This window comes from Simochromis diagramma, unplaced genomic scaffold (assembly GCF_900408965.1).
Source record: "Simochromis diagramma unplaced genomic scaffold, fSimDia1.1 OVJJ01000606.1, whole genome shotgun sequence".
Classification (NCBI taxonomy): Eukaryota; Metazoa; Chordata; class Actinopteri; order Cichliformes; family Cichlidae; genus Simochromis; species Simochromis diagramma.
The window spans coordinates 289803-316543 of record NW_024387233.1 but is presented as its reverse complement, the minus strand read 5'-3'; the positions used below and the strand labels follow the sequence as shown (position 1 = coordinate 316543).

Sequence of the window (26741 nt, the reverse complement as noted above, 5' to 3'; positions counted from 1 at the left end):
AGCACTAACTGCAACACCCTGATTGTAACAGGGTGTCACGTAGCCGCTCTGGTTGGGACTATGAGCTCTCTTTGCACTGTATGCACTGTATTTTCCATCATTGTGTCACAGCCTTTAACATATGTAGGGTTAAGTTAATAAATTAGTTCTGCAAAAAGCAGTTTATTTACAGTCAGCTGAATCTTAGATAGACTTTTAATCTCAAATCCTGTTTATCGTGTATATTTGTGCAGTAATGCCTAAAGCTTGGTTTATACTTCTGCGGGAAATCTACGTCCTAACTTGTGTAGTAACCAGAAACTCCTTTTATCCCTAAAATGAAACCGTCCATGCCATTCAAGTCATTGCAGCGCAGTGTTAAAATGGGATTCCAGTTACAGTGTAGATTGTTACAGTTACAGTAACTTCAGCAATGTTTTCCTGTAAATTGTAGTTGTAGCAATGAAGCTCTTACCTGAGTCGGTTTGAACATTTTATTCGTAGTTCCCTCGCTCACTTCGGTTTCATTTGTATATCACCAACTCACACTTTTATATTGTAAGATAAATAATCGATAGTATTAGCCAGAGAAGCGCATCAGTCAGTTCCTTATGAGCAAACACGAGGTGACGGTGTGGATTTTCGGCTCTTTCTATACAATTTCAATGATCAAAACCCTCAAACTGCTAAAATAATGATGTGATTGTAACTATGTGGTGTTTGCTTGCAGTGGGAGATAACTGGATAAACTACATCTCCATCGCTGGTCTGAGGACTCACACTGATCTGGAGGGGAAGCTCGTCACTGAGCTCATCTATGTCCACAGCAAGATGCTCATCGCGGACGACAACACCGTCGTCATCGGTGAGCAGCTTCAACTGAGTATAGGAATAAAATTCCACCCTGAACATGTATAATAGAGAAGCGAGAAATGAGAGCTGCAGAGTGAGACGTGTCAGAAGATTTTAGATGTTTTTAAAATGGTTCAAAACAAAGTCACGACTCAGTTTCCACAAGATAAGACAGTTTTCAAAGATGGAGAGAGATGAAATCAAACACCTGTTTCTGATGAGAGTTTGTCTTTTGTGCAGATTAGTGGAAGATGCTGTGCTTTACAGGAAGCTGATGATCTATTCGGTTTATAAGTTCATTTAAAGACGCGTGCTTCCACAACTCTAGTTTTATTTGGAAATTGCTATAAGAGTTTTAATAATTTAATTCAGAATTACAGAATTTCCAATAAATAGTATAATTTATACATTATTTTGATCACTGACGACATAGTAGCTGTAAAAGACAATAAGTTTTCTTATTTTTGCAAATAAATGTTTGAAGTAAAAGACAAAAATGAGTGAATCTAAGGAAATTACTGAAGTGGATTCCTTAGATTTGACTTCTTGGTTTGTGTGTTATAAAATCATCAGGATCATTTCATGTAAACAACCAAACGCAGGGTATTACATTTTTGTTTGTTTGTTTTAATATTAAATGATGCTGTTTAAAAATGTTACCTTCTTACTGTGGACAGTTTCAGAGTTTCAGGCGCTTGAATTAAAATCTCGAGGTTTTTAGTTCAGGTTTTAAACCCACTGTGGGAGGGCGCCACTTGTGGCCACAAGTGGCGTCATCTAAAGCCACTTTTTTATATATCGAGATATAAAATGAGACTGATGGGTTAATTTGGGAGGCAATGATTGAGTTTCTCAGATGTTTTCATAAGAAAGGCCCAGAGTGTTGTGTACGGATAATCTGAGAGTCGTTGACACCCAGACGGATGTGGTGGTGATGGGGAGGAGAGTTAGTACAGTAGATTTCAAAGGCAGAATTATCTGATAATGTGGTGACATCAGTATTATAAATATTGGTTGACAATGTGGGGAAGTGATGGTTAAAATAAAAATACTCGGCCAGAATAAAGAGATAATCTGAGGGAGCAGAACTTCCTCCTCCAAACTTCATCTCAAGATCTCTTTTCTGTGAATCATCTCTAAGCTTAGGTGATAGTTGGCAGTAACTCTTGACCACTGAACAGTGTCAGCATCCTATAATACTGTCAGGATATGTTGCTGATGTCTTGACTGTTTTGTTGCTGTTTGCATCGTAAGTAAATTTAGGAATAAATGCGTTTTTCTCTGTTTTTAAATGGAAAGTTGGTGCTTTTATTTTGCCCACACCCACAAAGACAAGTTTAAAAGAAAAACATTTCCCTAAAAACTGAATTAGCACAAGAAAGTAAAAGTAAACTTTTATTAAAAAAAACTCTCCTGTTGAATTAATTGTAATTAAGTCTTTTAGTGTCTCGTGGTAGTTTTAGTGAAATGTATTTGTTTAGCTGCAGGTCTTATGATTAGGATGTGATTCTAACATAAAGTGAAGTGAAAACCTCCAGTACACTCAAACTGGCTGTGAGAGAGCTGCAAACAGCCTGAACAGCAGAAACCTAAACAGTCTAAAATCCAGTGTTGCAGCGCCCCCTGCTGGTGCCTTCTGTCCCCTGACGCCTGGTTTGATCCTCCGTTTCTTCAGGTTCTGCCAACATCAACGACCGGAGCATGCTGGGAAAGCGGGACAGCGAGGTGGCGGTGATCGTGGAGGACTCGGAGATGGTGGACTCGGTGATGGACGGAGAGCCGTACAAGGCGGGAAAATACGCCCTGCAGCTCCGGCTCGAGTGCTTCAAGTACTGAAAAATGTGCAATTACACATTAGAAAGGCTTATTTGACAGAAACACTGATTATTTAATGATGATGATAACTGGAAACATACATTCTCAAATCAGCTGTCCAACGCTAACGTGGTGAAAGAATGGGAGGTTCAGTCCCAGCCTGAAGGGGCGTGTTTGAGGCAAAACCCCTCTTTCAGATTCATTTAATATTAGTGCATTACTGCTCTCTTAACCTCCTTGTTTTCTGACATGGATTCTGCTCTTCACCACCTCTCACTGGGTGCAGATTTCAAACTTCTCAGACTTTCAAACAGTCTCAGACTGCACACCTCTGCCAGTTTGGAAATTTCCCTTCACATCACGCACGACTTGAGTTTCTGCATCCATACTGACATCTAGATCCTGATTAGTTAGTTACATTGTTGTCTTTCAAAAAGAAAAAAGAGAACAGATAAAAAGAGGTGTGATGGTGCAAACATCCACACAGTCACTGCTTCTTAATATGTGGTTCAATCCATGAAATTAAACAATCCAGATGTGACTGAAGTGCAGCCTTTAAGCTTTAAGTTATGCTATATTGTATCCATTTTTATACATAGTCCTTATTTGCCTTTTAAATTCTTTTCAAGTTTGTCTCGAAGTAAATGTGTAAATTTTGTATGATTATTATATTCATTTTCTACCCTTTAAGTCTCTCGGTTGTTTAATGTTATGATGAAATGTAAAGATTTTAAAGCAGGTTGTTGCTCTGTTTTTACTTATTATATTGTTCAGTATATCTTTGTGTGTCTCACCCTCCTCCTGTGTCCATCAGGACGATCCTCGGCACTTACACAGATCCCACCATCGATGTTTCGGATCCAATCAGCGATCACTTCTACAAGGAGGTCTGGATGTCCACCAGCGCTCGCAACGCCTCCATCTACCAGCGAGTGAGTGTACTCTTTGTATTCAGCTCAACTTTTTCTTTCTTTTTATAAAATATATTTTTTACATGAGTTTTCTATTATTTAATGGACGATTTAGTCAATATTAAAACTACAAGCATATCAGCTGAAGGTAAAGCTGAACTTTTCCACTTGCTGTCACACAGTCATGGAGGAATACTATAAATACATAATCAGTCATAGATCCTGAATAATGACATGAAAAAATTGCTCCAAGCTCCTGTTTCTCTCCTGCTCCTCCAGGTTTTCCGCTGTCTGCCATCCAGCGACGTCCGTAACATAATGGAGTTGGAGGGCTACCTGGCCAAGGCCGGCCTGGACAAGGAGGACCCGGCTCGGGCTCAGGAGGAGCTGAAGAAGATCCGTGGCTTCCTCGTTCAGTTTCCTCTTCAGTTCCTGTCTGAACAAAACCTGCTTCCACCCATCGGCTCCAAGGAGGCTATGGTGCCCATGGAGGTCTGGACCTGAGGCAGAGTGGGCACGTCTGTGTTCGTTGAGTGGAAGGTGGATAGAAAACACTCTGACGCCATTCTGGAGGTCTGACGGGGCTCTGACCAAAAACAGATGAGGTCATGCTGGAGCTTTTTAAATGTTATGATCTCTGTTTCACATCATAGATTATAGCTCATGATTGCATGTTAACAAGACAGCATCTCCCTGAGTTGAGACTCTCCACAAACACACAGACCGATGTCAAAAATGCTGACATGTTCACAGAGAGCAGAGACTGGAAAAATGAAGTAACCATAGATAAAATCATACATGAAGTTTAAATGATAAATAAATGTATTGACAACAGGCAATTTATGTGATTTAAATAGATTACCTGGCAGCCTCAACAGGCGTGCCACAGGAAAACAGGTGTGGTCAAAACCGTTTAAAATGGTTGTGTCACACAAGGAAATCACAGAAATCAGAGATTATTTAGAAACACCTACTAATTACTGTGATGAGCTTTAAGCTGCAGCTTTAGAGGAATGTCTGCCCTTAAGGCAGAAATATTTCTGGATACTCATGTAAATAAAGCAGGAACTAAAATGCGGTCAGTTCCCCAAATTTTGTCCAAGCAGGCTTTTGTGTGTTTGTTCAAACCCACATTTGTTTGAGTTACACTAATCTGAAAAAGCTCTAATAAGCTCCAGTTTCTAAACGAATATACGAGACCACACCTGACTATACACACTTAGCAGCCACAACATTAAACCTTCTGACAGGTGAAGTGAATCACATCTTGTGAAAAAACAGTGCTTTGCTGAGAAGCTTTGAGTCCTGGCATCCCATCAAAAGATAGTTGCAGACTAAATGCATACACCCTTTTATGTTACCAACACTCCCTGACAGCAGCGGTCTCGTCCCAGCATGATGAAACATGACGCAAAACCTTCCCGGGAACACGATCTCCACCTAGAGGCCAAAACTTCTAAACTCCACTAAAATCTGTTCGACCATCAGCAGGATGAGCCAGAGCAGGCAGAGCAATCAATGTAGCCCACATTATTAAAGGACAGTCATTAGGGTCGGGCATGGACCTCAAGTCCTGGGCAGTTTTTGCTTTGTGGGGGAGACCACTGCTGTTGGAAGGGATGGTAGCATGTAGGTGTGCATGAGCTTGGTCTGCAGAAATCGTGATACATACCAGGGCCCTGGGGCAGAATCTTTAATTGCATCAAAATTACAAATGTTATTCATTTAAACTGCCAGGACTTCTGTTCTCACAGCCTGGGGTGACCACATTATGACTGTCCCCACTTTGTGACATCATACAGAGCCAATAGTGGAAACATTTTTATAAACGGAGGGTTTGGAGCATGTTTAACATGACTATCCACCATCAGATTTATGACAGAAGGTGGACAGACCTAAATGTTGTGGCTCTTTGGTGTGTGTTACTTTCTGTGTTTAGTAGCTCCAAAAACCAGAGTTGACTCTTTGTTACAGACATACAGCAGTTTTGTTTACAGCCTTGTAAACGTCACCTCCAGCATGGCGTCAGCTGTGATGTAACATCTATGAACCTAACCTTACAATGTTCAAAGACTGAGAGAGACTCCACAGCTTCCCAGAGCTCATATGTGCACACAGGTTGCTTCTGAACAGAAGCAACAGACATGGGCGTACAAACCAGCAACAGAGGGAGCGATGGACTCTACAGTGCCTGAAAATCTAGGCCTCGTGTTTACAGGAAAAAATGAAATTCCCCTGTCACCGTGAAGCTATTACTCTACCTTTTTTGTTTGTTTTTTAAGTACAGCTTGAGCCTCCGTTCTCTAACAACACTATGCAACGTCCAGCTCTGACTCTTCTGCTTTCAAAAGACACTAAATCGTTAAATCCAGCAGAGCAGAGGCGGGGATGAAGAGCCGGATCGAGCTGTCGGGCGTCTCTGCACATGTTTTCCTTTTAAACTTGTCTCATGTGGCTGCTTTTAATATTTATGTCAAACAGGAAATCAAACGTGCCAAAGATGACGGACTGTACGCTGATGTTAACACACATTCCTCATACTGTGGATTCTGCATGACTTAAGCCTCAAGTGACCTACGTTTATACCAGCTGTACTGATATAGCTCTATGTTGCTGGTTTCTAATTTCCTAATAATAATTTTCTGGAAACCACTACTGTAACTTGGTGATTGGGGGATTTAAATAATAATTAATATTAATTTATTACTTGTGTGTAATTGGGAACATTTTTCTAGATGTAATAAATTATTTTCATTGGTTGACTTTTAGAAAGACTCCAGTTATTGAGATCAATTCATACAACGTGTCACTATTTCCAGGAAACTATTAGGAAATTATAGACTTGTACAAAGCTATTTTATTTTGGAGAAGCATGCATGAAGAGTTTATTAAATTGCTGCATTTCCTTTTGTGTCAGAAAGCGGAAATTTCCCACAATGGCTAACTTTGCATTAACAGGTAATACTGGTTTGTTACTGGTATAATGGATGTTTTATGTCCACCAGGGGGCGGTAGAACAACATGTTACCACTTTAGTAAGTTGTTGTGATGACTGTGTCTGCAAACTGTTGCCAGTTTAGACAAGCAGCAGGAATAAAGACACGTGATTGTCCATTACTGAGTTCGCCTGCTGAATATCCATCAAATCTAATTCGGAAAGTTATGATGCCAAAGTCTGTCACTGTTCCAGATGGTGATTCCCAATGTTTGGTTGACTGAACGATTGAACAGCGGTGCTTGGATAGATCTCGCCTTGGTGAACTTGTGTGTGCAGCGTTGCTACCATGAGACACTGCAGTCACATGTTTTTGCTACCATGAAGTCAATCAAAGCTCTCTTATCTTAGATCAGGACGTCTGCCTGTGATACGTGTGATACTATTTGCATTCTGCCTTTTAGTCATTTTAAATTATCCGGTGTTAACAGTCAGGGGGGATCTAAAAGAGTAGCTTCTGTCACATTTTCACAATCCTGAATCAATTATTCACCCCAAAAGTCAAACTTTCACTCTTTCAGCTGCATATTTGGTCTCCACCTACTCTAAGAATTGCCTCTTACAGTTCAGCTGCTACATGTAACACTATACTGATCGGCTACTTGGATAGTCTGTGTAGAGTTGAGGAGAATCCAACAAACAAAAGCCTTCAATGCTTGTGGCGTTCCTTTGAAATTGGATTAAGTGTTGGTCCTATTTGGAACAGAACTGCACTTTGGTGTAAAGTGCGACGAAGTCAGACCACAAGACTTTCATGATTTCATATTGACTTTGTGGACTTTGACTGATTTATGTCAAAATTTGGGTAAATATCACCGTGACCATGTCAATGTCAAAATAGACAATTTCAGTTTTAACCTTTTTATTGCTCAAATCAGCCCTAACTGATGCAAACATGGCTTCACCTTGTGGAAAATATGTCTTTAAGTGCGTTATCGAGAAGATATTACACCAGCTTTGTCTTTGTACTTTGTTTCTGCTCCCCTCAAGTTGCCAAAAGATATTATTGCAGGTTTGGAATATTTACAGTTAAATACCTTCTGATTAACCAGATTGTGATGCATGAGGCTTCATGCATCAGAATCTTCTGATCTTCTAACACATCTGGAACGCAGCATCACTATTAGTGTCTTCCTCGTTGGTCTGTTCCTCTGCATGATGCTGTTTTGTGCTGTAAATTTGAAATGTAAGGATCTTTACTGACTGCAGCTGACAGCATGACAGCAGCTCGTTGCCATTAAACCGTCACGGACAAACGTGTGAACTTTATAAGCTGAACAGTTTTCTTTAAAGCCATTGTTGAAGCTAATCGGTGTGTCTGTCTGTAAGATAGACCTGATACTTTAATGTTGTTGGAAATTGGGCCTTAAGTGTGCTCTTTCTGTTTAGTCTTCCTCTCTACCTCCCTGTGTTTCTACCTCCTGGTCCAGCGCTTTCTCAGCTCCTCACCTTTTCAGCTTTTGTGATATCAGATTAAATCTAAATCAGAAGCTTAAAATATAAAAGGCTGAGCTCAAATCAATCAACTTAAACACAAAATATATCTGAAATCTGACTGTTTGCTCGTGTTCTTTGAATCTCAGCTTTTCTCTCGTCTGCCTTTGTTTTTGCTGTATCTCTATAAAAATGCACTATTTGCACAGTTTGTTTCTTTGTGGCAGCCCCTTAAAGTGATCTGCAGTACCACATCATGTGTTGCTTTTTGAAATGATGGATTAAATAAATGAGGTGTTAACAAGTCATTGAAAAGCATCTGATCGTGTTGTTCAGTGATTCCTTAGTTCAGTTCAACTCAGACTTATACTGCGACGCTCAGTAGCATCTTTAGAGTTTTCTGTCAATCTACACAGAGGCACAAGCACTCACTGTGCTGGATCTATATGGGCTGTTCAGCACCTACGATGTTAAATATTAAAATGTTTTCATTATCAAAGTCTAATTCTTTAGGATTTAAACCCTTATATGGAAATACATATTTTTTCATGATATCACCATTGTTCTTTTTTGTTGAATGAAATTCCAAATTTCTTTTTATTCATAAAAGATTAACATTTTTTTTCCTGTAATTAAAATGGAAAGTTTAAAGTTTGTGAAATAGGAACATCCAGCTAAGAAGCCACTGTAGAAAAATACATTTAAAAACACCTTTTATTTCTTAATAACATCGTATACATTTTTAAATTCTCATCATCTATTTCTCAAAGTTATAAAATGCATAAATGTCTTTAAAACTGACAAAAATGCTAAATTCATAACATGAAATGCTGAAATTAATGTGATTAATGTGAGTAGTTTTATGGCTTCATTTATTGGTAAATGTTTGGAAACTTGTTTAAATATTAATCATTTCATTCTGCTTCCCTGCCTTTCTTTTGTCACATGATGGAAGTGTTACTTAAAAAAAATAAATCCTTTCTTTCAAATCAGGGGTCTGAAACTCCTGGTTTGAAACTCCAGCTAGAAGCCGGTTAGCTTAGCATTGCACAAAATTTGAAAGCACCAGGAAAACACGTGAACTGACCAAACAATGAAGAAAGTTCAGTTCAGTACAGGTTTATTTATACAGCGCTAAATCACAACAGGACTTTCTACTGAAAGGTAATTTATCCTAAAGAAAATCACCCCTACTTGTGGCTCGTGTATGTGAAGGAATACAATGCAATTTGGCCCTTGAAGCTGCTTTTTTTTGTTAGGGGGATTTGTTTGTTGTTCTTCTTTAAAAAGCAAAAAATGATTTAATATGAAGGCAAAACACAAGTTTGTTTATTTGGCAGTTTAAAGAAAGGCGTCAGTTAAGAGTGAGGAAAAATATTTGCATTTACATTTGCAGTTTAAAATGAAAAAAAAAAAAACAGCGAAAAGACAAAAAAAAACCCACTACATTTTTGGATTTCTGGATGTTTTCTTATTTATTTGTACTACTTTAGCACTAAAGTGGCCAGCAGGGACCCACAGCTCATTTAAGATTGAGTCCCTGTTACAAACCAGTGCTTTAGTTTCTTTTTACTCAAATCTACTGTGACACACACCAGTTTAAATGTTTTTATTTACATGACTACTTTTTAAAAATCTCCCGTCAAATGGAACAAAACTGTGATGCGCAATACAAACATCAGTTGAACTGGATCCACAACAAGAACAAACAAACTCTATGAAAGAAAAACAGCATATCAGTGAAATCGAGTGGAAACGTTCAGATGGCTACATTTAAAATTCCATAAGAAGCCCATTAACACTGTCACTCCTCTGTGACGCTGGGCTGATCATTGTCAAAAAACTCAGATGTGGATTACTCCAGATGTGAAAGTGAGCACTGACAAATTCTCCCTGTTTGATAAAACTCACAGCAATCACCTGAAGTATTAAAGAAATCTTCTTATGGAATTTGTTGACATGAAATGAAAAACGCATAACAAACAAACATCCAACACTGCCTTATAAGGAAAGATGATGGGAATCAATCTGTTGGTAGGAAACCGTGACCCTGGTATCAAAGACTATCCACCATAAAGAGACACCTGCAGTACTTCACAGGTTTTTACATATTTTATGGAAATAAACCACAGAGGCTTTAAATAACTACAGGTCATCTGCATGTTGGTCCAGTTCTATCTTTGCATTCACAGTGTTAAATGAACCTTTAAGGCCCGATTCTTGGATGTGTTTCAAATGCACGTTTGACACTTGAGAATACAGATGTAGAAAAATACAATCTACGCAATCAAAACTGAACAGCATCACCTCTTTTTTTTGTTGGCATTTACGTCTTTTTCTAGTTACTTTTTACAGCAACTGTAACGGCAGTCTCGCTTTTCATGCCCCTCTGAGTTTGGCAGGAGATTTACAAGAATCGATCGAGCTTCTCAAGGATTTCATTCCTCATCTTAGGCATGACCTGTGAAATATATTTCCATTATGCATATATGATTAAAAAGACAACATGGTTTAATGTGATCAGGAGGAAGTAAACTTACGTGTCTTTTCAAAGGTTCAGGTTGGACTCTATAAATCGGGGGGAAAACGTCTACTGTTTGTCCTCACACACGGAGGTCTGTAAAAAGAAGTCATGCATTTATAAACAGTGCACTGAAACTGTTACACAACGCAGTTTGTCAATATGACGTTCCAGCTAGAAGCCGGTTAGCTTAGCATTGCACAAAATCTGAAAACAACAGGGAAACACTAAGCAAACAATGAAGAAAGTTCAGTTCAGTACAGGTTTATTTATACAGCGCTAAATCACAACAGGACTTTCTACTGAAAGGTAATTTATCCTAAAGAAAATCACAGCAAGCACTTGGCGACAGCGGGGAAGGAAAAACTGCCTTTTAACAGGAAGAACCCTCCAATGGAACCAGGCTCAGGGAGGAACAGCCATCAGCACTGAGTTGTTGTATTAGTTAAGAATGGTTGAGATTTGTATTTATATCTCTTTCTTTGTATTATGTTTTAGTCTCCCCACAGAGTCACACTGAATCTTGTCCTCAAGCCCTTTTTAGGTCACGTCCTATTTTACTTTGACTTTGTGCCTGTTTGATCCTGGTGTTTGCTGGAGTTTGGTTGTTGTTTTGCTTCATGAACTTTGTACACTTGGAGTTACCTCTAATTTTAGACCAGCTAGCATTTTCTCAATAAAGGTATCAGAAAGCAAGAACAAAGACAGGGAATTGATGCTTACTTCACAATTTCATTCTCCAATTTAGATCCGATCAGCTCCTGGTTGCAGTTGTGTTTCATCAGCAGAAACTTGGCTGTGGGAAACTTCGGTGCGTCCATCTGTAGCTCATCACTGAAAGACAGATTCACTCAGTCACTTTGGCTAAAAGAGAAAAATGTTGCCTGGCTGCAGTAAAAGTACAGAAGATCAATAAAGTCAGAGTCATTCGAGGGTTGAGGATTTAGCAGCTGCCCTCGGAGTGTGCTGAACTGAAACAAGTTTGTGTTTTATTACTTAGAAGTTATAAGCTATATTTAACAGTTTGCACCATGTTACTTCTTTGGGACATTTTCTACATACAGCTGGCATCAATCTATAGTCAGTTGCAGATAGTTTCAAATAGAAAGTCAAGAATATCGTGCACGGGCACTGTGACCACCAGCTCTTAATCATCCTTTACATTTAGTGCATTTATTCTCAAGACTGGTTGGTATTAAGAGATTTTACACATGTACGGATCCACGTTCGGAACAGCCAGCTTCTCGTGTCACTGTAACAGCTGAATGTTAAATGTTGTCTCACTCTGTATGTTTGCGGTGATAACTGAAGCACCGACTGATGGGACGCTTTGTGAATGTGGACCAGCTGGTCGCTCCAGTCTCTGCTATGTGCTTCTCTGCGATGTTTCCATCCTGGTATCCTTCACGGGGCGCCATTTTGACTGGTTCAAAGCACCTGAATGAGATCAGGAAGATAAACAACTGAGCAAAACTGTTCACTGTTAGAGGAAGTAGGCAGATGGTTTAGTCTGTAAGAATGTGGAACCACTTCATTACATTCATTACATCTTATGAGCTCCACGAATAATTATAGTTACAGCATAGCATCTAAGTATTTCTGAGAAAAAGCTGCTTCCGCGTGATTTATGACATCCATCCATCCAAAACTGTCACAGGGCTAACGCATAGAAAGAGACAACCATTCATGCTCATCCATGTAATTATTCATTAAAAAAAATACATTTTGTTGGTTTATTAATAATATTTTTTATATGCATGCCCTTTCATTATTATTTAGAATCACCAATTAACCTAACCCCACTAAATGCATGTTTTTGGACACATGGGGAGAACATGCCATCTCCACACAGGAGGACCCAGCCAGTGGAGTCACACTCAGGACATTCCTGCTGTGAGACAACAGTGCTAACCACCACAGCACCGTGCTGCCCTCCAGAACAACAACTGTATTTTTTATCTTCTTTTTTTTTTGTTCTATTTTTTGCATTTAACATATTAAATGTAAAAAATAGAAAAAAACAGAGGAGTAACTGAGTAAAGGCAGCTAAGTACTTCACACTGATAGCGTCACACTCACTGACTGCAATGATTCAGAGCAGGGGTGTTAAATATGGGCTGCGGAGGCCAGAACTGCTCTACGAGAGACTACAAGCTGCTAACAAACTAAAAAAACATAAAAAAAAAGTCAACACACAAAATGTCAGTTTCATTTTACACAGATGAATGAAGAGCAGAGTTCTTTGGTCATGCATCAGGTAGAAACAAGTAGAAACTGTTTCATTTTCACTGACAGCACAATTAAGTTCCCACACCTGCTTTCACCCTGGACAACGTTTTCTTCAGACACAAAATTTAAACAGGTGGTCGGAAACATGACTGTCAGTAAACACGAGCCCATACAAAAGCAATTTTATATTCATTTGATATTTTTATATTTATACTTTTATATTTTCATCAGTTGCAAATTGTTATTTCTTAGATGCTCCATTTTTCTCCGTTACATTTATAATTAAATCTGCAAGAGGCGTTATGAGGGGCCCTCGCACCCCGGCGCATCGAGCCACACCCAACACCTACACCCATCACGTCTGATCTGATGTCACATTGATGGAATTCATGCGTAGAACCACGAGCTAAAATTTCATCTTGTTCAATGATGATTATAGTCGTCCCACTAGGTGGCGCTCTAACTATTACTGAGAAATCGCTTATCAAATAATTCTGAGCTTGACTGTCGACCCCTGCCTGCGATGTCTGAGTTCTAATTTCACTTTCAAGACAGAGAAGTAAAAAAAAAGAACAAAACAAAACAAATAATACTCTTAAAGCGAAGGCTGTCACGGAAACTCAAGCCTAAACTCTCACATAAATCCCATCCATCCCATTCGTGCTTCTTCTAGATAAGATCATTATTTTCCACCTCAGGTTATGTAAAGAATGTCGAGCTCGTGTCTGAAAGGTGCTGAACAATTAAGCGCAGCTTGCCTTTCTTTCCTCTGCTCTCATTTGAATTCCTCATGTTTGTCCAGCTTTAGAAATCAATAATGATTTTCCTATAGCCACAAGAATTTCTACTTTTTTCCCAGCATTTACATTTTCCAATCGCATTGCTGGAAAAAGTTGTCGTCACCATCTTTTGCACAGGTAACACGAACGCCTGGTTGTAGGTTTTTGTCTTTCACCGATACAAAACTCTCTTAGAAGCAACTTTATTCCTAAGTTTTTCCCCTGTTGGCTGCAAACGGTTGAAAACATTGTGCTTGTTTTAAAACTTTCAGGCAATATCCTTAGAATACCAGTACAAGTCTTGCTTCATAAGCCCAAAATATTTCCACTTGATCTGAAGTCTGAGATCATGGAAAAGCAAGTTGGACGGCTATCTTTCATATATTATTGTTCTTCTTCTTCTCCTTATTCTATGTTTTTATTAATCCTTTATTTATCCAGGTAAAAAATCTCATTGAGATTAAAAATCTCATTTCCAAGAGAGACCTGGCATCATAGCAACAAAAGTCACATACCACATAGGTATATAACATTTAAAACAAATACAATATCCCATACAAACATGTGTAAAATATACACATTGTTGTCAGCTGAATTCAATAAAAAAAAGTAAAACCCCAAAACAACATGTCAGTTGTTCAGATTTAGCAAAAAAATTTCATTATCTTTGTGTCAGTGAAACAACAACTTGGTTTTGATGCATCTTCTTCATTATTTCACAAAATATAAACCAAACAAACCACTAATCAGTCAATAAGGAGAATAACTAACAGATTAACTTCAACTCAGATGGAGCTCTAGTTTGGAGAGTTGTCGTACAAATTTTGAGTGGATGTGCACCTGTGTAGGTTTTACTTTTAAAGAAATAAGAGAAGCGTGGGAGTGCACCACAGGTCACGAAAAGCTCGTTGAACTGCTGTAATTTAGTGTTCCCACTGAGCAGCAGACAAAACTGAGTTAGCTAGATTACAAAAGGAGCTGCACAGCAAAACTAAGGCAGGTCAGTAAAGCCATCTATGGAAAAGTGGTTCAGGGGTTGAGACGCTCCTCTTGTAACCAGAATGTTGCTGGTTCGATCCCCAGCTGTGTTTGTCTTGGTTGTTGTGTCCTTGGGCAAGACATTTCACCTACTGCCCACTGGTGTTGGCCAGAGGGGCTGATGGTGTGATATGGCAGCCTCGCTTCTGTCAATTTGTCCTGTGGCAACTGTAACTTACCTCCACCAGTGTGTGAATGAATAGTGCAACTGTAAAGTGCTTTTAGGGTCTCGAAAAGTGCTATATAAATGCAATCCATTATTATTATTAAAAGAAACCTTGGAAAAGTAAAATTTGCTTCATTGTACTCTGGACTCTGAAAGTGGGATCAGGCTATAAAGAGCCAGAGATAAAGAGATTTGATCTTATTTAAGCAAAGAGGGCAGGTGCTGATCCACAATGCCCAACACAAATAACGGCAAAACAGACAAAGCAAAACTGTGGTTCACAAACTTCACCCATTTGTTGCACCACAGAAACTGATGCACATTAGTGCGTAAGATGTTAAAAGTCACAGATTTAGCTGGAAAACATGAGATTTGCAGAAATAATTACTTTCTTTCTTCCTCACACCATCCAGCTCACCCTCTGCTCCGACACAAAAACGGCACATACAACGTGAGACACAACAGATCGGTCAGCATCGTCACACACAGAACAAGGTTTTTCAGCTTCCTCCCCGGCACTGTACGACTGATGGCAAAACAAAAAACACTGAACACTTAAAATAACACAACACTACCTCACTTCAAATGTACATTGGGATTAAGTCACTGACTGATGTTGCAGTATACTCACTGAAACAGATTTGTGTAAATGTGCAATGTTATGTTTGCAGTACTAAGAAGTGCATTACCATCCTCTCTGTACAGTGTTTTTGTATATAGTAAACATGATGATTGAGATGATTGATCCATTAGTTGCTTTGTTTTTAATCTTGTAAAAATGTAACTTGGCCCGGAGAGCTCTGCGCAAATGGCAAATAAAAATCTTGAATCTCTGATCCTGTAATTTAACTATAGAACATTTTGATACTCCAAAGTCTGTTTCAGTAGGTTTGAACTTTGCCAGTTTCAAATTGTGTAACATAAACCATCTCATACATACTTATGAGCTCAGGCTTTTGGGCCTTTCTGGGATTTGAAGTGTGGCTGATGATCGAGTTTTAGTAAATCTGGCAATAAAACTAATAATAACAGTTTCATTCTTCTTTCAAAAATGGTTCCTGATAAAGAAGAGAATCACAGGAAGCAAACTTTACACAAACACACTGTGATACCGCTCTGACTGCAGCATTGTCAGCACTTACCCTCAGTTGTAGTTTGGATTTCAGCTTCTCCTCCGACATCCCAAAGCCAAATCAGAAATGTCCTCAGTTTTCTGCTCTTTTCAACTGGTTCTTTGACACTTGAGATTTTTGATCATTTGCCAAGTTAACTTTGCCACTCCTATAGAACACCTGCACGAAGAGGAATTTCAATCTGGAAAATAGCCAAGTCGCCTCATTTGATAAACCTCACCCTGCGTCACTGAAAACAGGTATGCTGAGTTAGGTAACGAAGTTGTTTGCATCTAATCCGTCAGGCTCATAATAGTGGTGGAAAATGTTACAAATTCTGTTATTTGATATTTAAGCAGTGGAAAATTCATTGTGCACACCAAAATAAATCACAGTTATGATGCAAGCAACTCTATAATATAGTAAATTATTATAATAGATGGTAAGGTTATGGCATGGTACTGAGGGTGACCCAGTGTTTGCACTTATTTAGAAGTTACAAACTACATAAATTACTTACATCTACACTGTAATTTAATGTGTTTTTATAAGGTGCTGTCAATTTTTTTTTTAGCTTCTTTGCCTCTGAAACACTTTTTAATGAGACGACCTTACAAAGATTTTAAAATGCAATTGAAGGCCCAATTTTCAGGATTTGAACCTCAAAACAAAACTGGTATGAACAACAAAGTATCAATTTATGCTGTTAAGTAATGGAAAACTATAAAGAAATTATGTTCCTACATGCATATGTATACATGCATGTATGGAGTATACAAGCATTCAAATGTATGCATACTGCCTACTCAAATCAGAGAGATTATAAAATTATGATGACTGGTTATACTAATATGATATAAACAAAGAGAAACAAAACAAATTTAACAGTACAATTCAACATTATTGCAAACAACACAGGAAATTAATGTTGAAGAAAATCATTAATTTGGTTATTTGGCAAGTAAGTCAGTGAAACAAGCATTATAATTCTAAATGCACATATAATTTGAGTCCTGCTAGTTTTTACTATCTTGCTCTGTACTAGTTTATAATCATTATTTTCCCCTTTTTGTTTAGTTAAGCTTCTGTCACTCTCTGTGTCAAGTCCTTTGTATTTACTTCATTCATAATCTGGATTTTCTTTCTTCAGTTACTTCACATGTTTTATTTTGGAAGGTTATGTTCTTTGTTTCCTCATCTCATTAGTTAGATTCAGCTGTTGTTGGGACGATGAGCTCTGTGTGCATTGTTTTACCTCGTTGTGTCACAGCTTTTAACACAGTGGTTCCCAAACTTCAATACAATAGTAAACTGCAATAAATTACAGGTTGCAATAAACTACGTCTTTGAAATCACAGAAAGAAAAAACATCTTTATGGTGTCATTATTTTATGTGTAGTTGGGTTTTGTTCCTGTGTAAGAATATTCAACATTGCTATCAATACATTTTTCAAAAAATGCCTCTCTGTGCAAAATGGGTTTAAAAACATAAACAACTCCCTGAGAAGAAAACAACATTGTTGTGCAAAAATAACAAATTTAATCCTCACATTTTTGAGTGACTGATTTGAGCCTGCCTGTTGCTCCAGATCTTCTCAAACCTGGGTTGCAGTTTTGAGACTGCCACTCTGATTTAATTTTCAATGTCCAGCTTTGATCGATATTTCCTCTTGATTGAAGCCACAGCAGAAAAGCAGAGTAAGTAGGATGTGGCAGAAGGACGGAAGTTTTACCCAGCAGTGGTAATCTTTCTCGACTCCAATCCAAAAAGCAGGCAGAGTCTTTGAATTAAACTGCAGCCTCTTTGATGAATCAGAGATGAGATCAATCAACTGTTCCTCCTACGATGCGCTGATGTCAGCAGGGGTTGAAGGGGCCACAGACCCAGTCGTAGTCTTTGGAATTCCGCACCAGGAAATATCTCTGGAATTGTTTCTGAAGGCCGGACGTGTTGTTTCATGCATGAGATTACTTTGTTCTGCAGTTTCTTGTCTTACATGAATAATTTTAAATTCACAATTGAGTCAACATTTTCACCTTTCACTCACAGCTGCCACATCTCAAGTTTTCTGACAAATGATGAGACTTTATCTGCTACATGTGGGAGGTGAATGTTTGTGCCCTGCATATGCAAATTCAGTTTCAGGGGCCTGCTCCCCCCCCCCCCCCCCCCTCCCCCCAGGGGGCAGGCCCCACACTTTGAGAAGCTCTGGGTTAGTTCATAGACTGTTAGACTTGATAGATAGCATTAACAACCTGCTAGCTGCAAATAATCATGTTTCTGAAGTTCTGCAGTTCTGAAAGCGGACAAAAAGCAAACATAAAACAAAATATAACATACAGAAATTGTTTTCTATATGAGATCACTGCAAAAAGTGCAGCCTTACCCAAGTCATGCTACTGTTACTAATTTTATATTAAGATTGAAAAATCTAGTTGGTATTGGTAATAGTCTCAGTTATAGTAATAAATCACACAGCAATAGTGCATTCATGTGGTTGTAAAAACCGTGATAATATATTAAGTAATCCAAAGTATTCAGAATACATTACTCTCACTGAGTAACATACGTTACAAAATACATTTTGGGTCATGTAGTCTGTAATCTGTAGTGGAATATATTTTAAAAGTAACCTTCCCAATGTTGGTAAACAAGGAAATGAACTCGATACTAAATTATAAGATCTGTAAAGATCTGGATCAATTCTTACCACAGTTGCTGACTCTGAATAAAAATCTGGACAAAAAGAGATCCACGTTATTAAATAAGCTTATGTTTAACATACGGAGATGTTATTGAACTGGATTAAGGAGCAGTCCCCCTACTGTAACTTAGTGTTGCAAAGAAATTTGATCATTCTGCCCTCTGAATGGCTCAGTGCAAATTTAAGTGGATAGTGACCATAATTTCATGGACATATGGCGACTTCTGGTGGACTACTTGCCCTGCGATCTGAGAGAGAGGATATGGTTCAATGCAGAGGCATAGATGGGACGTGTGTGTTGTTATGTCTGCGCTTTCACAGGCCCGCTAGTTCAGACTTATTCCTGTTAACGAAGCAAGATGAACAGTGATCGATCGATTTTACTTGCTAGCAAAGGGAGCTGGACGGCAGCAGTCCTCTGCCCTTGGTGTCAAACGAGTCCAAAGAACCAGCTTCCCCTGCAGCCTTTTATTTGTGTATTATAGTCACATAGGATGTGACTATAATAACACACTACAGCCTCCCCCACACCATTCAACAGGCTGGGGAGGGGGTCAGAAACAAAGGAATGTCTTTTATCACATAGTTTGAATTAGAGATGGACCGATCCGATATTACGTATCGGTATCGGTCCGATACTGACCTAAATTACTGGATCGGATATCGGAGAAAAATAAAAAATGTAATCCGATCCATTAAATATCACGAAAGCACCTCGAAAAACTTGCAACACGCCGTAACTCACCTCAGAACGTTAGCACGTCGGAGCAGTATGCATCACGTGATAGAGCGGCTGCAGCATGCGGGACCTGTCGGTGGTCTGGATAGCATTTGGAGCTTCGCTAGCAACCCGGCAGTTCATCTCCGACAAAGTTATCCCCGAGAGAAGTAAAGCAAGTGTGTAAGTTCATCTCTGAATGTTTGTAAAGCATTCCTGCGTTAAGCTTAACAAGCGACTGCCTCTTCTTGCTGCTACTTCAATCATGAAACTGCTTAACGATCAGCTGATCGGCTTTTCTGTCGCGAGTCCGTCTCTCTTCTTTGTTTTTGGCCCACTTTGCACCAGAAAGAGGAAACCAGCGGCTGAACAACAGCAGCACGTTTAAGCTTGATCAGCTGTTGTTAGAATGTATTTAATATTACTTTCTACACCAGGATCTTTTTCTACGTAGCTGACGGCTGGTAACTGTGCAGGGGCGGATCTAGCAAAGTTTAGCCAGGGGGGCCGATAGGGCATTAACAGGGAAAAGGGGGCACAAAGACATACTTTTCTTTCTTATTCTCATTTAAAATGTCGAGCTTTTAATAAATAATTATCTGACACCCAAAGTTTTAATTTGATGTAAAAGGAATAGAAGTCAATTACTGTATATAGTAACTATTAAGTCTAATATACCCTAGTAAGCTATAGTCCTTTTTCCTTTGGGAAGGTACCATCTGTGCAGTCTGCAATTTTGTTGAAGAAAGATGTTGAATCTATTTAATATTTCTTGAAAAATAATTGATTTCTGTGCATTTTTTTTCACACTGCATCAAATTAAGGTTGATTACGTCGATTAAGCATCACGAGATGGAGCGTGAGGGGTGGTTCCCTATTTTTTATTTTTTTATTTTTGTTGTTGCTGGGAGTTGGAACCCTATTAGTTAGGTTGCTTAATATTTACGCTAAGTACTCTTTAAAATACCAGAATAGGGAGGATGGTGTAGGTTTAAGTTTATTAGATTGATCAGTGTTGCTGAACTATGAAATATTTTTTTTTGCATACAGGTATAACAGAATAGCTTTAGTGTTGTTGTTGTTTTAAACTTGAGTATGAACTTATACAAAATGCAGCAAGATATTTAAAAAAAAAACAGTTTTGTTGATTAAAAAACACTATATCGGATTCATATCGGTATCGGCAGATATCCAAATTTATGATATCGGTATCGGACATAAAAAAGTGGTATCGTGCCATCTCTAGTTTGAACCAAGACTTACAAGTTTAAGTACAATAATGGCAACATTTAACAATTTGACTCCAACAGTGTATAGCTGTTAAATCAGAGATTAAGTTACTGAAATTTTGTTTGCTCAGTGTGCTGGGTGTGTATGAGCATTACCTTTTTTCTTTGTTCTATAGTCTAAAACTAAATAAAAAAGTGATGATTTTAAAGATCTTATTTTAGGTCAGATTTTTAATAAGCTGCAGGAACCCTGTTCAGTGCGAGTAGAGAACAGCCAAGTCTCCTCTAATAAACCTCCATCTGTGCTAGTGAAAACAGTTCATCTGACTGTAAACATGTTTCCATTTGTCAATTCAGTCTTCACTCTGAAATACAGGAAGTGAAATCACGGCTCAAACAGTTTATTTTAATTTTTTATTTTACCGTTCCAGAATTTCAGAGCACAGCCTGAACAAGAAAACATCTGCAGAACATGTTTTAAAACACATGCAATAAAAACTTGATAACATGACAACAGTTTTGTTCATCCAACTGCTGGAACAAAGCTAACCATTCGCCACGAACACTGACGCAGAACAGTGTAGAAAGCTTAAAATTTAAGTAGCAGAACATTTTCATTCAAAGTTACCTGATTAGATCTTTACAGGAGATTCCATCTGAACTCTGTGGAGCCTGATCTCAAGGGTTTTGAGTCTGACCCTGAAACCAGAGGATCTTTCTGTCTCTGCAGATTCACTGTGATCCAGTGATGGGAGTGATTTCAGCCCTGAGTGATCACGCTGATGTTTGCACAGAGCAGACAATGAGGTGAATGTTTTGGCACATTGGTAACAGTGAAACAGTTTTTTAGTAACGTGGGATCGTTTGTGTGTGGTGTATGAACTGAGATTCCTGAAGCTCTTGTCACACTGGTCACAGCTGTAGTTTCCTTCCATGTGTGTACGTTCATGATGGTTACAAGCAGATGAACATGAGAAGCTTCTGTCACAGTGTCTGCACTTGTATGGTTTCTCTCCTGTGTGGACACGTTTGTGTATTTTAAGGCTACTGGCACTAATGAAGGATGACCCACACTGATCACAGAGGTGATTTTTAACCCCACTGTGAATCAGTTCATGTTGTTTTAAGTCACTTGGTTTGGGGAAGCCTCTCCCACATTCTTTGCAGTAGTTCAGTTTTTCTCCAGTGTGTCTACGTTGATGTAGTATTAGGCTTCGCTGAAGAATGAAAGTTCTCCCACAAAGGTCACAGAGGAAGTCTTTCCCACCACCACAGTGATGACAGGGTTGAGAACTGGATCCACCTGTGTCGCTCTGCTTCTAAACAAAGACACAAAGACAGTGTAAGTCAGTACGAAGCTGCATCCTTGATGGATTGTTGGAGCACTACGGGCTACTGTAGTCAGGAGCCTTGCAGAGTAATACGTACAGTGCTTTAACATAATATTGCCGTATGTTGTGTGTATAAGGACCCCAAAATGGCACCTGTTAAGAGACATGCTTATGAAACTGATTTCAAAGTCAAGGCTGTCAGCCACGCATTAGAACATGGGAATAGAGCAGCTGCAAGAGAATTCAACATTAATGAATCAATGGTACGGAAGTGGAGGAAGCAAGAAGAATGAGTTGAGTAAAGCTTGACTTATCTGACCATTTTGTTTTGCTTAATGCACCTTATGGTCCAGAGAATACGGGACACTTCAGTTTTATGATACAAAGTTTTGTGGATATTATACATGGTTATGCTGAGGATATGTCAGCCAATTTCCACTAGAAATGCCATTTGGTTAAAATGTTAGCAAGGAATTTGCATTTGCACTGTTAAATTTTTATATACAAAATAAATTCATGTCTTTTTTTTCACTAATAATGTTGTGGAGTTGTAAAGTATTTTGTCTCACGTCAATTATATCATCAGTTATGTTGCTATTGCAAATTTTCAAATATATATATATATATATATATATATATATATATATATATATATATATATATATATATATATATATATATATATATATCGTGAAAAATATTTTTGGGCCATATTGTCCCGCCCTAATGCCACGATAAGGCACGAAACTACCTGAACATTAAATAACGCCATCATATCTATTTTCAGCACTTTTAGTTTTTCATGATCGTGTAAACAAAAATCATAACTGAAATGAAAATCTGAATAATCACTCAGAGCTGCTTTTCCATGCAGTAGAATTGCTAACATGCTAACACAGTTTAATGAGCAGAGTTTTTCCAAACAGTCAGGCTAAAATGACAAGATAACAATATAAATACATACCTCACAGTAACTGCACTTGGAGAGTCTCTTTCTGGTGTGGATCTGTTGGTGTCGTCTCAGGTAATGTATAGTTTTAAAAGTCTTCGCACACAGGTCACATTTATGAGGTCTCTCCTCAGTGTGGGTAAACATGTGGCCATGTAATTGTGTGTCTGTTATAAACTGTTTGCCACACTGATCACACCAGTACACATCATGTCTGGTGTGAATGCGTAGGTGTATGGTTCGGCTGAACGGCCGGCTGAAGGTTTTTCCACAAATCTCACAGCTGTATGCCTTAATTCCAGAGTGACTAACTAGATGCCGCTGTAAGCTGCTCTTGCGAGAAAAAGCTCTGCCACACTGATCACAGCTGTACGCTTTAACTCCACTGTGAATGACCTGGTGTGCTTTTAGGGAAAGCTTCCAGGAAAAAGTCTTTCCACACTCATCACAACTGTACGGTTTCTCTCCAGTGTGGATGACCTGATGACGTTCTAGTTTATACTTCACAGTAAACTCCTTCCCACACTCGTCACAGGTGTGTGTTTTCTCTCCCTTTCTTCTGTGAGGTTTGTCGGCCTCCTGAGAGCGCTGACTTCTCGCTCCATGTTGGTCCTGCAGTGACAGAGATACAAACAGAGGCAGTGAGTGAAATGCAGTCGTAGGAACAAACTCAACCTTCAAACTCCCTCCATTAACACTAGTTTTAAACCTGTGGCACCAAACACCTTAAAGGTCTCTTATCCCCACCTGCTGGTAGTTCTAACACATTACATCCAACCTGGTGTTAAAAATAATTAAGACCAGGTTGGATGACTGTTCAAACAGTAAAATCATGCCCATCCCTCCTACTTATACACAAATATTAATGCTAACATGCTAAAACACTCATAATAGTAAAAAATGTTTACAGGTCTATGCTTTTTTTAAAATATTTCCCGTTCCTGATATTAGTTTGTTCAATGACAACAGATCCATTGTAATAGTTAACAGGTTCTTAGTCATTCAGGTCATCGTACTCTAAGGAGCTTGGAAGGCAAGCATGTTCAAGCTTGCTTGAAGACGTTTCACCTCTCATCCCAGAAACTTCTTCAGTGCTAGGGTCAAATGGTGGAGAGTCCCAGATTTTAAACTTAATGGGAGTTTCCCCCAAAAGGGTCATGGACCCCTATTGATCCTCTACCTGATCACACCAGCCATGGTGTAAAAACAGGTGTGGGTCACAGTCAGCCAAGGTTTCAGGTGAATCTATTATGAAACTTAACTCCACCCTATCATGTGATTTCCTGAGGGTTTTTTCCCCCTGTCCAGTTTGGCACCGTAACAATAAGATTTATTGTCTGAAGGCCAAAGAAAATGTTTGGAAGGGGCTCGACTGAGCCACAGGTGCCAGGCACCACCAAGCAGCCACCAGGAGTGAGCCAGTACACAGCTGAGCGCCTAAACCACCACACCTGGGGGGGTCTGAGATGTTCCCAGAGAGGTGGAGTTAAGACCCGACTTGACATATAAGCATAGACAAACAGGCACAATCATGCATCCCCACCTTCATGCACACCCATAAAAATACTCAGCACTCGCCCAACGTGGAGACAAACACAAATATACACTGTGCACACACTAACACTCCCCCACTCTGTATCCCCAGGTCCAGGTGCCATCACCCACGGAGGGGCAATCTGCTCCCAGACCCAGGAGATGCTGCCCTGTGCTCTGGGGTGGAGACAAGCAGACCGTCCCCAGTCCTGCAGCAGCAGAGAGGCCCAGCATCCCAGACCCCGACTAGATGGGCGACTCCTCCTGGCCCCTCATGGTGAACAGAGAACAGGAGTGTGAAGACCCCATACCTCTCGCCACCCACTCATATGTAGTGTTTCTGTGTGCTGTTTTAAAGTGCATTTAAATCATGGGAGGGGCTGTGATTCTTTTCCCTGCACGCTGAGCCACTACAGCTGATTTTAGGGTTCCCACCTGCTCAATCCCACTTTAACCTCTTCCCAGGCTGCATGGTCCTAGTTTAGAGGCAAAGTCACCCTCTACAGTGTAGGCAACAGAAAATACACATATGTTTTATTTTCCTTCATTTTCCACTTAACTGATGCAAACACCTTTATTAGAAATAAATAGTTTGTATTTCATCTACTAATCTTATTTTATTATTACATTAATGTAGCACAAGGTTCAGTTAACTTTGAAGAAAAACAGGTGGTAAAAATGTTCTTCAAGGAGCTACTTTTACTTTCTTACTCTGATTACATTTCAGAGCCCGTACTTTTTCACTTTATCTTGAGTAAAGAAGTTAAATCAGTACTTCAACTTTTACTAATAAACTTATATGTGTTCTTTAGGCGAGAAGACATCACATATTTACAAAAGTGCTCAGATGTTTTCAAACACGTCTGTTACCCACCAGCTCGATAGCAGACGAGGATCATTTGAGCCCGGCAAGAACAGCGGACTCCCACAAACCATTTTCAGACCCCCGCAGGTTAAACATAATATATAAGTGTCTAGATTTATTTCATTGTTTTATTGTTCCTGAGTAAATCGGTTTGGCTGAGATTAAAGTTAAGCCTCATAACATATTATAGCAAAGTTACATAATATGGGGCCTATTATGTAACTGCTATAATGGTAAAAACTCAGTAAAAATCGCATCAAGTACACTGGTGTTCCAATTGTACAAATCATACTTGAGATTTGAGAAAGGGCCATAGATTCCTCACCTCCTGTGTTGAGCTCATTGTTTCCTCTGCAGTGACTCAGCTGAGTCCAGATGGCTGAAAATGTTCCTCTGCTGCTCCGTCAGACTCTTCTCCTCCTGCTGATCAGCTGGGACACAAAACAGATCTTTGTTAGGCTCCACACTGCACTGAAGAGTCAAAGTGTCTCATATGTTCATCTGACAACACAAAGTACAAATTTCACTCTGATTGCTTGTAGAAATCTTGTGAGACGTGTTGTGCTGCAAAGTGAGGAAACTCTCTCACTCACTTATACTTCAGGAGGAACTTTGTGACATTGGCTCTAATATTCTAAGCAGCCCTTTACTATGACAGGGCCAGAAAGTCCTATTTGAAGGTTTGGGAGAATCAATCAGTCTTTATTTATAAAGCACTTTTCATACAGAAATGTAGCACAAAGTGCTTTACATGGTTAAAAGCACCCCACCCCACCCTCCAACTCACTCCCAACACTCTCATTAACATAAACGATCATGAATACCCCCCCCCCCCCCCCACCCCCACACACACACACACACTTAAAGAGTAAAATTGGGCTGGGCACACATGAGCCCGGTGAGGAAACACTATCACAAGGGGCTCTCTGCACTGGGAGCCGGTCACAGACCGCAGCCTCCAGGCTGGGCACACAGCAGGAGGGAGGCAAAGAAGCCCCCCAGCCAGGCTGAGAGGACCCCCAGCAGCCCCAGTTGATCACAGCCCCGGTGCAGAGAGCCCCCTCCGAGGAAACACTGGAGATATGACAATAGGATATATACAGGATAAAACGATAAAATAAATAAGAATGGGATACAATATAAATATAAATAGTAAGAAGATAAAAAATCAATAAGAATAAAATGAATAAATATTAGGTAAAACCTAAATTAATAATATAAATAGAATAACAAGATAGAATAAATAAGCATAAAATAAATAAACGTTAGGTAAAAGCTAAATTAAAAAGGTGGGTCTTGAGCCTGTTCTTAAAAACATGTACGTTCTCTGCGGCCCTTTCTTTTCTTTTACCTTTATTTTACCAGGAAAAGTCCCATTGAGATTAAAAACCTCTTTTTCAAGGGAGTCCTGGCCAAGAGGCGACAACATGTTAAAATTACAAAGTTACATACATGTTATAAATAACAATTACATTTTATAAAACATTTTTCTCTGGCTCTCTCACATTTTCCCTGAGCTCACTGAAACGCTGCCTCTCCGTGAGCATGTGTCCTGACTTTAGGAACAATCAGGGCAGTAA

General features: G+C 39.2%; 1 protein-coding gene and 2 long non-coding RNA genes across 6 annotated transcripts in view; 1 reads left to right on the top strand and 2 right to left on the bottom strand.

Annotated features, from left to right (window-relative positions):
* The window catches only part of LOC120746885 (phospholipase D1-like), a 55176-nt gene extending 46882 nt beyond the window's left edge, over nt 1–8294 (top strand). For all 4 annotated transcript variants that reach the window (XM_040052393.1, XM_040052394.1, XM_040052395.1 and 1 more), the window contains exons 23-26: nt 710–844; nt 2507–2660; nt 3461–3578; nt 3837–8294. In XM_040052393.1, coding sequence (XP_039908327.1) covers nt 710–844; nt 2507–2660; nt 3461–3578; nt 3837–4061 — 632 coding nt within the window. In that variant the 3' untranslated portion in view covers nt 4062–8294. The remainder of the gene's footprint in view (nt 1–709; nt 845–2506; nt 2661–3460; nt 3579–3836) is intronic.
* Nucleotides 8295–9089: 795 nt separating this feature from the next.
* On the bottom strand, nt 9090–15970 carry LOC120746891. Its single transcript, XR_005698962.1, has 5 exons — nt 15862–15970; nt 11792–11944; nt 11231–11341; nt 10527–10603; nt 9090–10447 (listed from the first exon to the last, which is right to left on the bottom strand). It is a non-coding gene; the product is annotated as an uncharacterized LOC120746891 (long non-coding RNA).
* Nucleotides 15971–21705: 5735 nt separating this feature from the next.
* Nucleotides 21706–23377, bottom strand: LOC120746915. The gene is made up of 2 exons (XR_005698976.1): nt 22779–23377; nt 21706–21802 (listed from the first exon to the last, which is right to left on the bottom strand). It is a non-coding gene; the product is annotated as an uncharacterized LOC120746915 (long non-coding RNA).
* Nucleotides 23378–26741: the final 3364 nt, after the last annotated feature.